Source organism: Triticum urartu, chromosome 4A, assembly GCF_056163025.1.
Source record: "Triticum urartu cultivar PI428250 chromosome 4A, HENAU_Tu73, whole genome shotgun sequence".
Taxonomy (NCBI): domain Eukaryota; kingdom Viridiplantae; phylum Streptophyta; class Magnoliopsida; order Poales; family Poaceae; genus Triticum; species Triticum urartu.
The window spans coordinates 393,414,975-393,427,786 of record NC_141876.1 but is presented as its reverse complement, the minus strand read 5'-3'; the positions used below and the strand labels follow the sequence as shown (position 1 = coordinate 393,427,786).

General features: G+C 45.5%; 1 protein-coding gene across 1 annotated transcript; it reads left to right on the top strand.

Moving 5' to 3' along the window:
• Positions 1-5,483: 5,483 nt before the first annotated feature.
• On the top strand, positions 5,484-7,138 carry LOC125553794 (transcription factor WRKY45-1). The gene is made up of 3 exons (XM_087519695.1): positions 5,484-5,910; positions 6,067-6,168; positions 6,311-7,138. Exons 1-3 carry the CDS (start codon positions 5,615-5,617, stop codon positions 6,819-6,821), a joined length of 909 nt encoding a protein of 302 aa, XP_087375821.1. The 5' UTR covers positions 5,484-5,614; the 3' UTR covers positions 6,822-7,138.
• Positions 7,139-12,812: the final 5,674 nt, after the last annotated feature.

The window sequence follows — 12,812 nt, the reverse complement described above, 5'->3', positions numbered from 1 at the left end:
CTTTCGAAGCTTTGTACGGAAGGAGGTGCAGGACACCGTTGTTGTGGGATGAAGTTGGAGACCGTCAGTTATTTGGACCAGATTTGATTAAGGAATCAGAAGAGAAGGTTAAATTGATTAGAGATAGACTGAAGGTAGCTCAGTCCCGACAGAAGAGTTATGCAGATTCAAAACGCAAGGAGGTAGTCTATGAAATCAGAGACAGAGTGTATCTTCGGGTATCACCACTCCGAGGAGTTAAGCATTTTGGAGTTAAGGGAAAGTTAGCACCACGCTTTGTGGGACCATACAGAGTTTTGGAAAGTATGGGAGAAGTTGCTTATAAGTTGGAATTACTCGAAGGATTGTCAGGAGTTTACGATGTGTTCCACGTTTCTCAGTTGAAGAAGTGCCACACAGAGATGGCCGACATTCCTTTGAGAGATACAGTACCGCTGGAAGCGATTCAGTTGGACAATGATTTTACCTATGAGGAGAAGCCAGTCAGGATCCTCGAGTTTGACAGCCGAATTACCCGCAGCAAGGTTATTAAGTTTTGCAAAGTTCAGTGGAGTCACCATACCGAGGACGAAGCCACCTGGAAACGAGAGGATGATCTTCGCAAGGACCACCCACACCTATTTTCTAGCCAACCCGAATCTCGACGACGAGATTCATCTTAAGGGGGGTAGGTTTGTAACATCCCAAATTTTCAATTTGGAATGTTATACATTAGATCATCATTGCATATCATGTTTTATTGCATTTTTGGCTTACTCCTAGAAATTCTACGCAACTCAAGGACCTACGGAGAGAGTTGGGGATTTCATTATTTTCATATTCGAGTTTTCTCAAATTTTGGAAAGTGGATCGTTGGTTTTAATTATTTTCTCTTCGATTAAATCTTTAATAAAAACAAAAAGAGAGAGGATAAAATGACTTCCTAAAAATAGAGAAATATCAAAGATTTAATATTAAAATCAAATAAGATTTTTATTCGGAGTTTTTATCGCTATTTTATTTGAATTAGGAAAAATATGCGTTTTTCAATATTGCATTTTAGGCCCAAATAAATGTTCACCTTGTCCGGTTTATTTTTAGAGGACGGGGAAAATTTATTTCGGAATTTTTGGAGTCCGTTTAGTATTTCTTTTCTTTCTTTTTCTGCACGTCGGAATTATTTTTTTTAAAAAAAGTCAAACTGACTTCGGGCCGTACCCGGCCAGGAGACCTCGGGCCGGCCCTCTTATAAGCCGCACCCGAGCCAGCCCAGCCTCGCCTCGTCCCGAAACCCTAACCCTAGCCCTGCGTCACGCCGCCACCGCCGCCCGCCGCTGCCGCTGCCGCCGCCGCGCCGGAGTCGCCGGACCTCGCCGAACCCGCTGGACCCGAGGTAGCTGCCTCGGTTTTCGTGAGAAAACCGTTTGGTTTTTTCGAAACCCTAGATCCGTTTTTTTATTAGATCGGGTTCGGTTTATTTTTGGTTTAGTTATTTAGCGAACGCCCGTTTTTACGTTCGTTTTAACGATCGGTTTTCACCGTTTAACCGCAGACAGCGAACGTTCGTTCGTTAACCTGTTCGTCAGTTTTTCTTTTTCTCGGATTTTCCGCAATTATTTTCGATCGCGATTTCTGATCCGATTTTCGTTTTAGTATAACTTTTCGCTCGTTTATCGGAATCAGACGATTCAAGGCCTAGAGTTTCGTATCGAAACCCTCTTTCCGTTTAACCAACTTGAACAAGATTTTGATACAGTAAAATTTGACTTTAGTCCAGATTAGTAATTGGATCTTTTTTTCGCAATTTGAGTTTGTTGCTCTGTTTGATTTGATTCTTTTTGTAAACCGGAGTTCTTAAGTTGAATTTTCTGGTTAGATCCCTTATTTGAGTTTTACTCGTGCCCTTCTTTGATTGCTTATTGTATGCTTGTTTGATTGCGATAGAGTACCGGAGTGCGAAGCGTGCTACATCGAGTCTCTAGGTTTTGCGAATCATCAGCAAGGCAAGTAACACTTTGATCATATCCCTTTATCACCTAGTTTTTATGCATTAGTTTCAACCCTCAAACATTGCATGATTAGGACTTGATAACATGTGGGATTGGGAACTAGTTGATGAGGTAGAACCTATTTCCCTGTTATTATCAAACCCTTGGGAGTTACTTCTACGTATTGTTTATATTGCTATGCTATACTCGTAGACGTGGATTGGGTTTGAGTGAAACCATGACAGATGTGAGATTGTTAATTAATGGTTCAACTTAAGGTGGCAACTTTAATACACATCTGGGTGGATTGCTTGTCGGGCACCTGGAGAATCCAGTGTTGTCCTAGGATATCCCGGAGTACCCGTGTGATAATCCTAAGGTCCGCCACCCAGGCTCAAAGGGAACTGATATATTTCATGCTAGAAACTTCCGTGTGCAGCCACAAGCTATTATGGGCTCTAGCATAGTTGAGTAAGTTGCGTGAAGCTCTTGAAGAGGTAGACTAGCAGGTAGTGGGTTGTAGGTAGTATAGTCTATCCGGAGTAGAGAGTTAATGCTTCTGAAAGACTGTGTCTCGGTCATCCGTTTCTCAAACATCATGTAGTGCAAGAAATCCAACGGAGGAGATCGAGTCTTGCGGGGAAAAGTGCGCAAACCTCTGCAGAGTGTACAAACTAATCATGGTTAGTCGTGTCCCTGGTTATGGACATCTCGATTATCTAGTAATTGGATTATCATATGTATCTCATCACTCTAAATTAATATTGTTGGGTTGATAATTACTTTTAATTGGGATTGAGTTGGAGGAACCTTCTCAATGATGTTTCAACTACCATGATAGTTAAATAAAATCTATTCCTTTGTTGTAGGGAAAAATTGGCTTTTCTCAAAACTTTAACTGTAGAGCTTTCCACCAGCCAAATATGCATATAGTGATAGCATTATTCTGTTCTTGCTCTACCGTGCTATATTGCCAGCATATTCCATGTGCTGACCCGTTTTTGGGCTACAACGTATTATGTTGCAGACTTTTTAGACGAGGAGTAAGGTTCGTTAGGTCGTTGTCGTGCAGCTCAGCTATGCCGTTGGAGTTGATGGACTCACTTTATCTTCCAAGCCTTCTGTTGTTATCGTATTAGATGGACTTAAGCCATATTTATTGTAATAAGTTCTCTTTTGAGACATTCGATGTAATAAGTGTGTGATTGCTACTCTGTTATAAATCCTTCGAGTATTGTGCGTGTCAGCATTACCGATCCAGGGATGACACTGAAGCACAGAGACTTGACCGTTTGAGGTCGGGTCGCTACATGGACCTATAAGATGCACATGCATCTTGAAGCCATCGGCAACGACCTCTGGTATGTCGTCAAGACAGGCGTTCCTAAAGTTGGTGAAGGTGTCACCGCTGCTGATGTGAAGAGGTTTTCTCAACTAGATTCAACCTCCAAGAACATCATTTGTGGTCATCTGGCCAAAGGGCGGTATGGTTGTGTGAGTGCTCTCAAAACCTCAAAGTTGATCTGGGAGTGGCTCTCCAAAGTCAATGAGGGTCCCAATGAGATTCTCGAGTTGGTGTTCTTCGCAATCTCTTCAACCGCTTCAAGAGGCTCGACATTGAAGATGTTCAGCTCACATTTGATCGTCTCACTGGTATCTCCAATGAGCTCTCTCCGCTCACTGGTGGTCACAGATCCGGCCGGATCCCCTCCGCCAGGGAAGGGGGGAGGTGCAGCGTCACGCGGTCGCCGTCGCCGAGGAAGGAGACCCACTGTCGGTGTGTCCCAATCTACGGGGCGTGTTGTTCTCTATGACACAGCGCCGACGCATGTGTGCCTCCAACCCATTCTTCCTTGTTGTTGTAGTGTGGGAAGATTCACCCACCCTCCACCCACATAGCCACATCTCGGCGACCCTCAGGTATAACTTCCTTCGAAACCGGCCTTGCCCTACTGCCCCAGCTCCCCATCTCGATGTATGTGGATATTTTCAACTTCGCGGCCCCACTTGTAGCTACGCTCGATTGGTTGTTCCAAAGCCCTCTAAATTTTTACTATTACAGGTAAGGCTACTACGTGCAGTCGAATCTAGGACTCGGTTCATGCAGCTGGAGCAGCCACCATGTTGAGCCACTACCCCACCACGTCCGTTCGCCTGGGTCCAAGCGTCAGATCCAAATGGGCCCGCGACCACCACTGACCTGCAGCCGCCGCGCTGCAGGAGCACACTCAGGCCACCGCCCCGCCGACCACGCACGTCGCCGCCCCGAGCATCTGTTTTCACCCTGCGCAAGCGCAACACCTCCATGCGCCCAGGCTGCCCCGTACCAGCCAGGGGTGGGCGAGAGGAGGGGAACGAGGCCTCACCACCACCAAAGGCTAGCCATTCTTTGCCCGGTGGCGGCGAGGGGAGAAGGAGGGGAGGAGTTGGAGTCCCAGCGCGGGCGGGGGGGGGGGGGGGGGGGGGGACGGGGAGAAGGGTATGGTCTTGCAAATTCCTTGAACATTGTAATAGGAATGTGAATAAGGTTGCTAATGAACTCACTGGGCTAGCTAAATTTTTCTGTGACAAAGGATTGGTTTGAGGAGTCTATGAACGATATTGTACCTCTTCTTCTAGATGATGTAACCGTTATTTTCAATTAATAAAATTGATGATTTTTCAAAAAAAAAGATCGCAAAGTGTTTGATGAGGCCAGGACCGCATGCTAGGCGTTACAAGTTATTCTATTTTTTATAGATAAAAGGCGATAATTACAAGTTATAATAACTTTATGGAGTTAGACCAGGAATACACATTTGGATAGGCCAAATCACACGGAAGTACTGAATTGGCAAAGCGTGTCACTCTTGAGCAACTACATGGAGGAATTAGCCGTGTCCTTTTTCAAATCAAAGTAACTAAAACTGGTCTGCGCGGAGGCGCGTTGCATTATGTGGCTGACAATATTCCACCGCGTGAATCTACTCAGCAGATGGAGAAAGGTTCCAGTATAAAAAACATTCATGTCTCCAATTTTCAAAAGGCACGATACGGCTTGCCAAGAACAGCGATGTTGGTCACATTTGACGGTCTACTGCTCGTTTGACTGGAGTGAACTAATGTACGTAGATGCTACGACTACCCTGAAGAAAGTAACAGGTTGAACGAAAGCACATAATCTAATTGGAGACCGCAGGTGCTAAGCAAAGAATCTAACGGCCGGCCCAGCAGGGCTGGATCGTTTGCACCAAGGCCTGGACGGAGGAAGGAAGTTGCCGAGGCATTGCCGGTGTCCATACGGTCAAACGCGTGCGTGACCTCACACAGCCTGTGTCATGGCGATGACGACTTGTATATGTCCAGTAGCCATGCCTCCCTTTGCTTGCTTCCTTTGATTCGAGTATCTACTATGGTCGCCCGGTCGTCGGGACCCACTCCCGTGCTTCCATGCAGCTTCCTCCTCCGTCCGTCCTCACTGCTTTCAACATTTTCCTTACTATACTTTTCCTCCCGCCCGATAAGAATGGGAGTGGCAAGCAAACACCTCAACTTAATTAATTAGAGAACCCCTTCACCCTACCTGCGCCTACGCTAAAGCTTATAGCGGTGAACGCTGCACAGTAGCTAGCGGGGTATTACTAGTGGTGTAGCACTGCTGTAGTTGCATGGCATCTTCGGGCAGCGCGGGGAGAGACGTGCCGGCGGCGAGGGCGGCCGCGGCGGTGAACGACCTGATCGAGGCGCGCGAGGGGGCGACGAGGCTCAAGGGCATGCTGCAGGAGCAGTCGTCGGAGTTGACAGAGCTGATGGACGGGATGCTCAACAAGCTGTCCAGCGCTCTGTCGGCGTTGGACACCGGCTGCACGGCCGGAGCGTCCGCGTCCGGGTCGGCCGATGGGGTGATCAGGGCGAGGGCGGAGAGCTCCACCGGGAGGACGAGGAAACGCAGCTTCAGCAGAAGGTTAAAAATCGAACTCTCCTCAAGAGCACACGGTCGATCTGAACAGTGTGTTGTGCTGATTAACTTCTTTTCTTTGGCAAAAGCCAGCCGAGTTCCTTGTGATCGATGCTCATTTTGATTAGTTTGCTCATCAACTTTGCTACCTTTATATGGCAGATTAGAAGGCTTCTCTGGCAAGCGAGATACTGACACGCTGGTTGATGGTCACATATGGCGGAAGTATGGGCAGAAAGAAATCCAAAACTCAACTCATCCGAGGTACGTACACTTGTTTTGTTTCTGAAAGAAGCACTAAAACTATAATAGCTAGCACGATTTCTCTTTGCGCACGCTCGCACTGATTTGCGATGGAAACTGGAGGAAATTAAATCATGAGCTTCGTTATGGTTTGATCTTTCAGGAGCTATTACAGGTGTACGCACAAATCAGACCAAGGCTGCAACGCCAAGAGGCAAGCCCAGATCTGCGAGACCCATCCAATCAAGTACGACATCACGTACTACGGCGAGCACACCTGCAAGCCTCCCTCCAATACCCCAATGATCATTGTCGCTGCGAGCGACGACCGTGCAGAAAACCTCGTCAGTTTTGCCCCGACGTTTCCTCATTTGGCCCCGGCCACTACTCAGCCGTCCTCCTCGTGGTGCACCAGCGTTGACGACGTGTTCAGCTCCTCGTCCGATCCATTCTTGCAGGCGGACGAGCTCGCCGCCTTCGTGGGATCGGCCGGGAGGACGTCCTCGACGGTGGGGTCGGTGCCGGACCACAGCGGGAGTGGGATAGGCGACATGGCGGGAGGCGGCCAGGGTGGCGGCACGGGCAGTTTCCCGTCGTCGCCGAGCAGCCTCGGGTTCGTGGTGGGCTCTCTGGGCAGCATCGGAGATGACGATTTTTTCCTGTTCGATCCATGACAAGGGATTGAATCTTTTTTTTTCCGGTGGTTCCATCCATCACTTCACTTGCATGCAAGCATGCATGCATTGCATATAGCATCCCGTGCATCATGCATGCATGCGCATAGTGTGCTTGCGCATGAATCTAACCAGTGTGCAACTGTATTTTTTAGATAGTACTCCGTAATAACCAGTGCACAACTGATATTCTGTAGATTACAAAAGGCTTGTAAAGATCAGCATATGTATACGTACGCCAAGCTGTGTGTTTGTGCAGGAATCTGTTATAGATCGCCAAATCGAGTAATGATAACAGCGCCAGTTTACCCAAGATACTAGATCCGGACTTTGTAGTTTCCATGAGCAGATCCGAAGAACATATACTGTATGAATTAAAAAATACGGCTTGAAATGTTGATGTATGAGATACAGTGGAATATTGATATTTACATTTGAATTGTTGAACAAATATGTTTCTGCACAAACATAAAGAGATAAAGGTAAAAATAAATATATTGTCACTAAACTAAAATTAAATTGGCAAAATCAATAAACCATATATATTTTACTTCATATAGTACATGTCCATCAATAAACCAAAAAGTAATTGGTTCAATATGTTGATATCTCACAAAATAACTATTTTTGCTGTAAATCATATCAAAATTTCATATTAGGTGAATAAATGATCCAAATTTTAAATCTGCAAAAAATAATTAAAATAAAATAAGACAATTAATTAATTATTTGTTTCGCTCAAAAAGGTGAGTTGGGTTTTGCTTGAACTCTTCATATAGTCTACAAATAGCTATAGCTATTCTTTTAAGAACATCTATAGCCTCTATAGCCATTTTACTCGCAAAAAAACATCTATAACTATTTTAGGTGAATAAATAACTAACTAATAAATTAAAAAAATAAGGGAATTGGATGGAATGAGGCTTACCTCAACATGCAACCATGCAAGGAAAAATACCCACCACCACATGCAGCCATGCATGAAAAAATATTATTCATTACATTACTCTACTTATATTCAATAAATATTTTACCAATATACATAATCAAATTAACAAGTCATATGTATTTATAAAAATCACATGTTGTTAATCTAATTTGTTTTATTCCACGCTATCAAATATCATTGAAATATATTAAACCGACAAAGGTATCATCTAGTCAATGAAAAGATACATGTTGAGAGATCGGGGAGGGTGTTGGGGAACGTTGCATGGGAAACAAAAAATTTCCTACGCTCACCAAGATCAATCTAGGAGATGACCATGTACGAGAGGAGAGATTGGATCTACATACCCTTGTAGATCGCTAAGCGGAAGCATTAAGAAACGCGGTTGATGTAGTCGGACGTCTTCGCGATCCAATCACGATCCGTCCCACGAACTCCAATCGAAGTGCCGAAGGACAGCACCTCCGCGTTCAACACACGTACGGTTTGATGACGCCTTCACCTCCTCGATCCAGCGAGCGATGGTGAAGTAGTAGCTCGAGTCCTCCGGCATCATGGCGGCGTGATGGCAGCGGTGGTGGTGGAATCTTAGCAGAGCTTCGCTAAGCACTACGGATAGGAAGAGGGCTACGAGGGAGAGGAAGGGCAGCGTCGTGGCATGGAGATGTGCTCATGGGGGTGCGGCTGCCCTCTCTCTATCTCTCTATATATAGGGGGAAGGGAGGAGGAGTGGCACCCTAGATCCCATCTAGGGGGCGATGGCCAAGGCAGATGGGGGCGCCCCGCTTCTCCTAGTTACGTGGGAAAGGGTGAGGGCGCGCACAGCCCCTAAGTGGGCTACTTTGCCCCCTCCCCGTGGCCCATGAGGCCCCCCAACACTTGTCGGGAGCCCCCGAAACCCCTTTCGGTCATGCTGGTCATCACCCGGTACCCCCGGAACAATTCCGGACTCCAATACACTTCGTCCAATATATCAATCTTCACCTCCGCGCCATTCCGGAGTTCTTTTTCACACATGGGATCTCATCCAGGACTCCGAACAACCTTAGGTAACCACCATAATGACTCAACTATACTTATATCGTCACCAAACTCAAAGTGCAACTATCCCTGGGTGGTTTTGGTAATTCCTAATAACATATAGCTCATTGAGCTAATGCTATTCCAAGATAAATATTTCAGGAAAGCTAAATGTTTGGCATGGCATGGATTAGAAAGTGGACCCTTCAAAATGCTGAGGACAAAGGATTGGCTCAAGCTCAAAGCACAAGACTCTATATTTTCTATTTTAGTGATCCAAGATCACATTGAGTCTATAGGAAAAGCCAATACTATTAAGAAGGGATGAGGTGTTGCTTAATGAGAATCGTGCTCAAAATGCTTAGTGGTATGCTCCAAAACCCTCCACTACTTTCTCACTTCCACATATGTCCTAAACCAAAAAGTCCAACTCGGCCCCACCGAAGTTTCTCATCCGGAGCCACCGAGTTTAGTTGACATAGCCACTGCCAGAAACCCTAATCAATTCGGTCTCACCGATAGGGATCTCGGTCTCACCGAGATGGGGTTGCAAACTCACTGTTTCCCTTCGTAACGTTTCCGTCTAACCGAGATGAGCGATCGGTCCCACCGAGATTGCAATGCAAACTCTCTATTTCCTTTTCGTAACGTTTCAGTCCAACCGAAGAGCGAATCGGTCCCACCGAGTTTGCCAGACCAACTCTCCGTTTGGCTATTACCAAAATCGGTCTCACCAAGTTTGTGTAGTCGGTCTCACCGAGATTACGTTATGCCCTAACCCTAATGACATTGGTCCCACCGAGTTGACATGTCGGTCCCACCGAGAATCCTAACGTTCACATTTGAAGAGGACTTCTGACTCTGAACGAGGAAGGCAGCAGGAGCACTCCAAGCAATCTACCAAAGGCTGCTACCAGAACGAGGAAGAAGAGGACCTCTGAAGATGAAGACTATGTGGCTGTTGAAGATGAAGCCACTTCAAAGAAGAAAGTGCTGAAGAAAGAGTAGGGCTCACCTGCTACAGTCAAGCCTGGGTTGCATAAGAAGGCACCAGCAAAGAGAGTCCCCATATCTAAAGCCAGAGCATCCACTGCTGAAACCTCCAAGCCATCTGAAGAGGCAGTGGGAGAAGGCAAGAAAAGGAAGGAAAGGGTCAAGAAGACCACTGCCAAAGTGCTTGGCAGATCATCAATTATGAGAGATGATGATGAAGAGGAAGAGGATGCTGCACCAGCACCCAAAGATCAAAAGCTCATGGGAGATGCGATAAGATCATGGGCTGCTCCATCTAAGCCCAAAACTGCTCCCAAGAAAGCTACTCCAGCTCCAAAACCAAAACCCAAGAGGAGCACTAGGAACATTCCTGCTGAGGAGAAGAACAAGGCCCCAATGCCTCAAGCTACTGAAGAAGAAGAGGAAGATGATTTTGTTATTTTGAGGAAGTTGAAGCCAAAGATCCCTGACCACGCTGATGCTCACCCAGTTGCCGAAAACATGAAAATCAGGAAGGATGCAGGATTGAGACTATGGAGACAGTCTGATCCATATTCTATCAGGAGAAGAACTGCTGTGGACTACAGGTTTCACACCAAGGAACAACAAGATTTCTATGAGACAGTGTTGCTTGACAAGAAGCCCATTGTGTGTGATATGATATGGGTTGACTGGGAATTCATCAAGGAGAATGAGGATCACTTCCCTGGAGTACTTGATAGCTTTAAGGCGTGTGGAGTTGATGATTTTGTGGCTCAGAAGTTCACCAAGTGGAATGATGAGCTCATTATGCAATTTTACTCTACTGTACACTTCTATCCAGATGGAAGGATTGTGTGGATGTCTAAGGGTACTAGGTACCAATTTACAATTTAAGAATGGGCCAAACTTATAAATGCTCCCGAGGAACATGAGGATGACTTGGACATTTATGCAGAGAAAAAGAAAGACCACAACTCTATGGCCAATATGTACAAGGAGATCCCAGATGCTGCCTTGGATACACATAAGGTTGGATCTGTCCATTACCTGTTGTCTGGTCTGCCAACAATCAACTGGATATTAATGCACACTCTGCTACCCAAGTTAGGTGATCACAAGATGATCAGAGGACATGCTATAAACTTGCTGCACATATTTGATGTCCCACAGAAGTTCAAGGTCAGGAGTCTGATTGTGGAAACAATCAAGAGGACTGCAGCTGATCAGAAGAGAAGTTGTGGGTATGCCCCACATATTCAGGAGCTCATTAACTCAAAAATGGGCACAGGCACATATCTTTTGGACAAGGAGCACCTGCCCATCAATCCTGAATTTGAAGACAACACTGTGGTGATGGATGAAAATGAACCATCTTCAGCTCAAGCACATGAGAATAGAGAGAAGGCAAGGGTAGAAAAGGCTGCAAAGATGCCAACTGTTGAGGAGGCATCTCAGGTATTCTTGAAGACCAAGCAAGACCAGCTTGGATATCTGATCCAATCCACCCCGAGGATTGAGAAGGGCTTGGCCACCCTGACCAAGAACCAGGAGAGCCTGGACAGGATTGTTGAGAAAAAGTTCTATGATCTAGATATCAAGGTAACTGAGATCCAATCTGCAGTTGAGCAGCAATAGGAGGAAGCAGAGGAGAGGAAGGGCAAGTCCACTACTGATGCTTTCAAGCGAGTGCCACGAGGTCCAAGGTCTGCTGCAGTGCTTGTGACAGATACTCGAGTTTCAATGTCAGCACCAGCAACCACAGCTTCAGTGCCACCTCCAGCACCCACTCCATCTGCTCCAACTACTTCACCGGAAGCTTTCGTCCTTGGAGTCCTATCTACTCAACCTCCTAAAGATCAAGCCTGAGAGTCGTTTTAGCACTATGCATTTTCAAACTTTTTTGGTAACTTGTTGCCAAAGGGGGAGAAAATGTATAGATCATAGGCTTTGAGAGAGAGAGAGTGTTGGTTTTTATCTCTCTTTGCACTTCTTTGGTTTGGTTTGAAACTTTATTGCGTGCTTGCGTGATACTACTTTGTGTCCTTGTGAGATACTTACTTGGTCAAGTGTTTGATCATATGCTACCCTTAATGCTTGTTGGATAATGCTATCTTTCATATCCTACTATGATCATTTACTTTGTTTGGTGATGAGTGCATGTCTTTAATCTCTATCATTTTGAGCGCTCCACCAAGATGTATGTGACATGGAAGAGTAACTCATGATCCTAATAGATTGTGCATTTGCATTCAAAAGCAAATCTTAAATAATGCACAATTTTAGGGGGAGCTCTTGCTTATCACAAACTTCTCAAAGCGACGATGTTTTTTTTCAATCTCATTTATCATTTGTCGAAGCTTTGATCTATATGTTGTCATCAATTACCAAAAAGGGGGAGATTGAAAGTGCAACTATCCCTTGGTGGTTTTGGTAATTCCTAACAACATATAGCTAATTGAGCTAATGCTATTCCAAGATAAATATTTCAGGAAAGCTAAATGTTCGGCGTGGCATGGATTAGAAAGTGGACCCTTCAAAATGCTGAGGACAAAGGATTGGCGCAAGCTCAAAGCACAAGACTCTACATTTTCTATTTTAATGATCCAAGATCACATTGAGTTATAGGAAAAGCCAATACTATTAAGAAGGGATGAGGTGTTGCTTAATGAGAATCGTGCTCAAAATGCTTAGTGGTATGCTCCAAAACCCTCCACTACTTTCTCACTTCCACATATGTCCTAAACCAAAAAGTCCAACTCGGCCCCACCGAAGTTTGTCATCCGGAGCCACCGAGTTCAGTTGACATAGCCACTGCAGAAACCCTAATCAATTCGGTCTCATCGATAGGGATCTCGGTCTCACCGAGATTGGGTTGCAAACTCTCTGTTTCCCTTTGTAATGTTTTGGTCTAACCGAGATGAGCGATCAATGCAAACTCTCTGTTTTCTTTTCGTAACGTTTCGGTCCAACCGAAAGAGAGAATCGGTCCCACCGAGTTTGCCAGACCAACTCTCTGTTTGGTCATTACCAAAATCGGTCTCACCGAG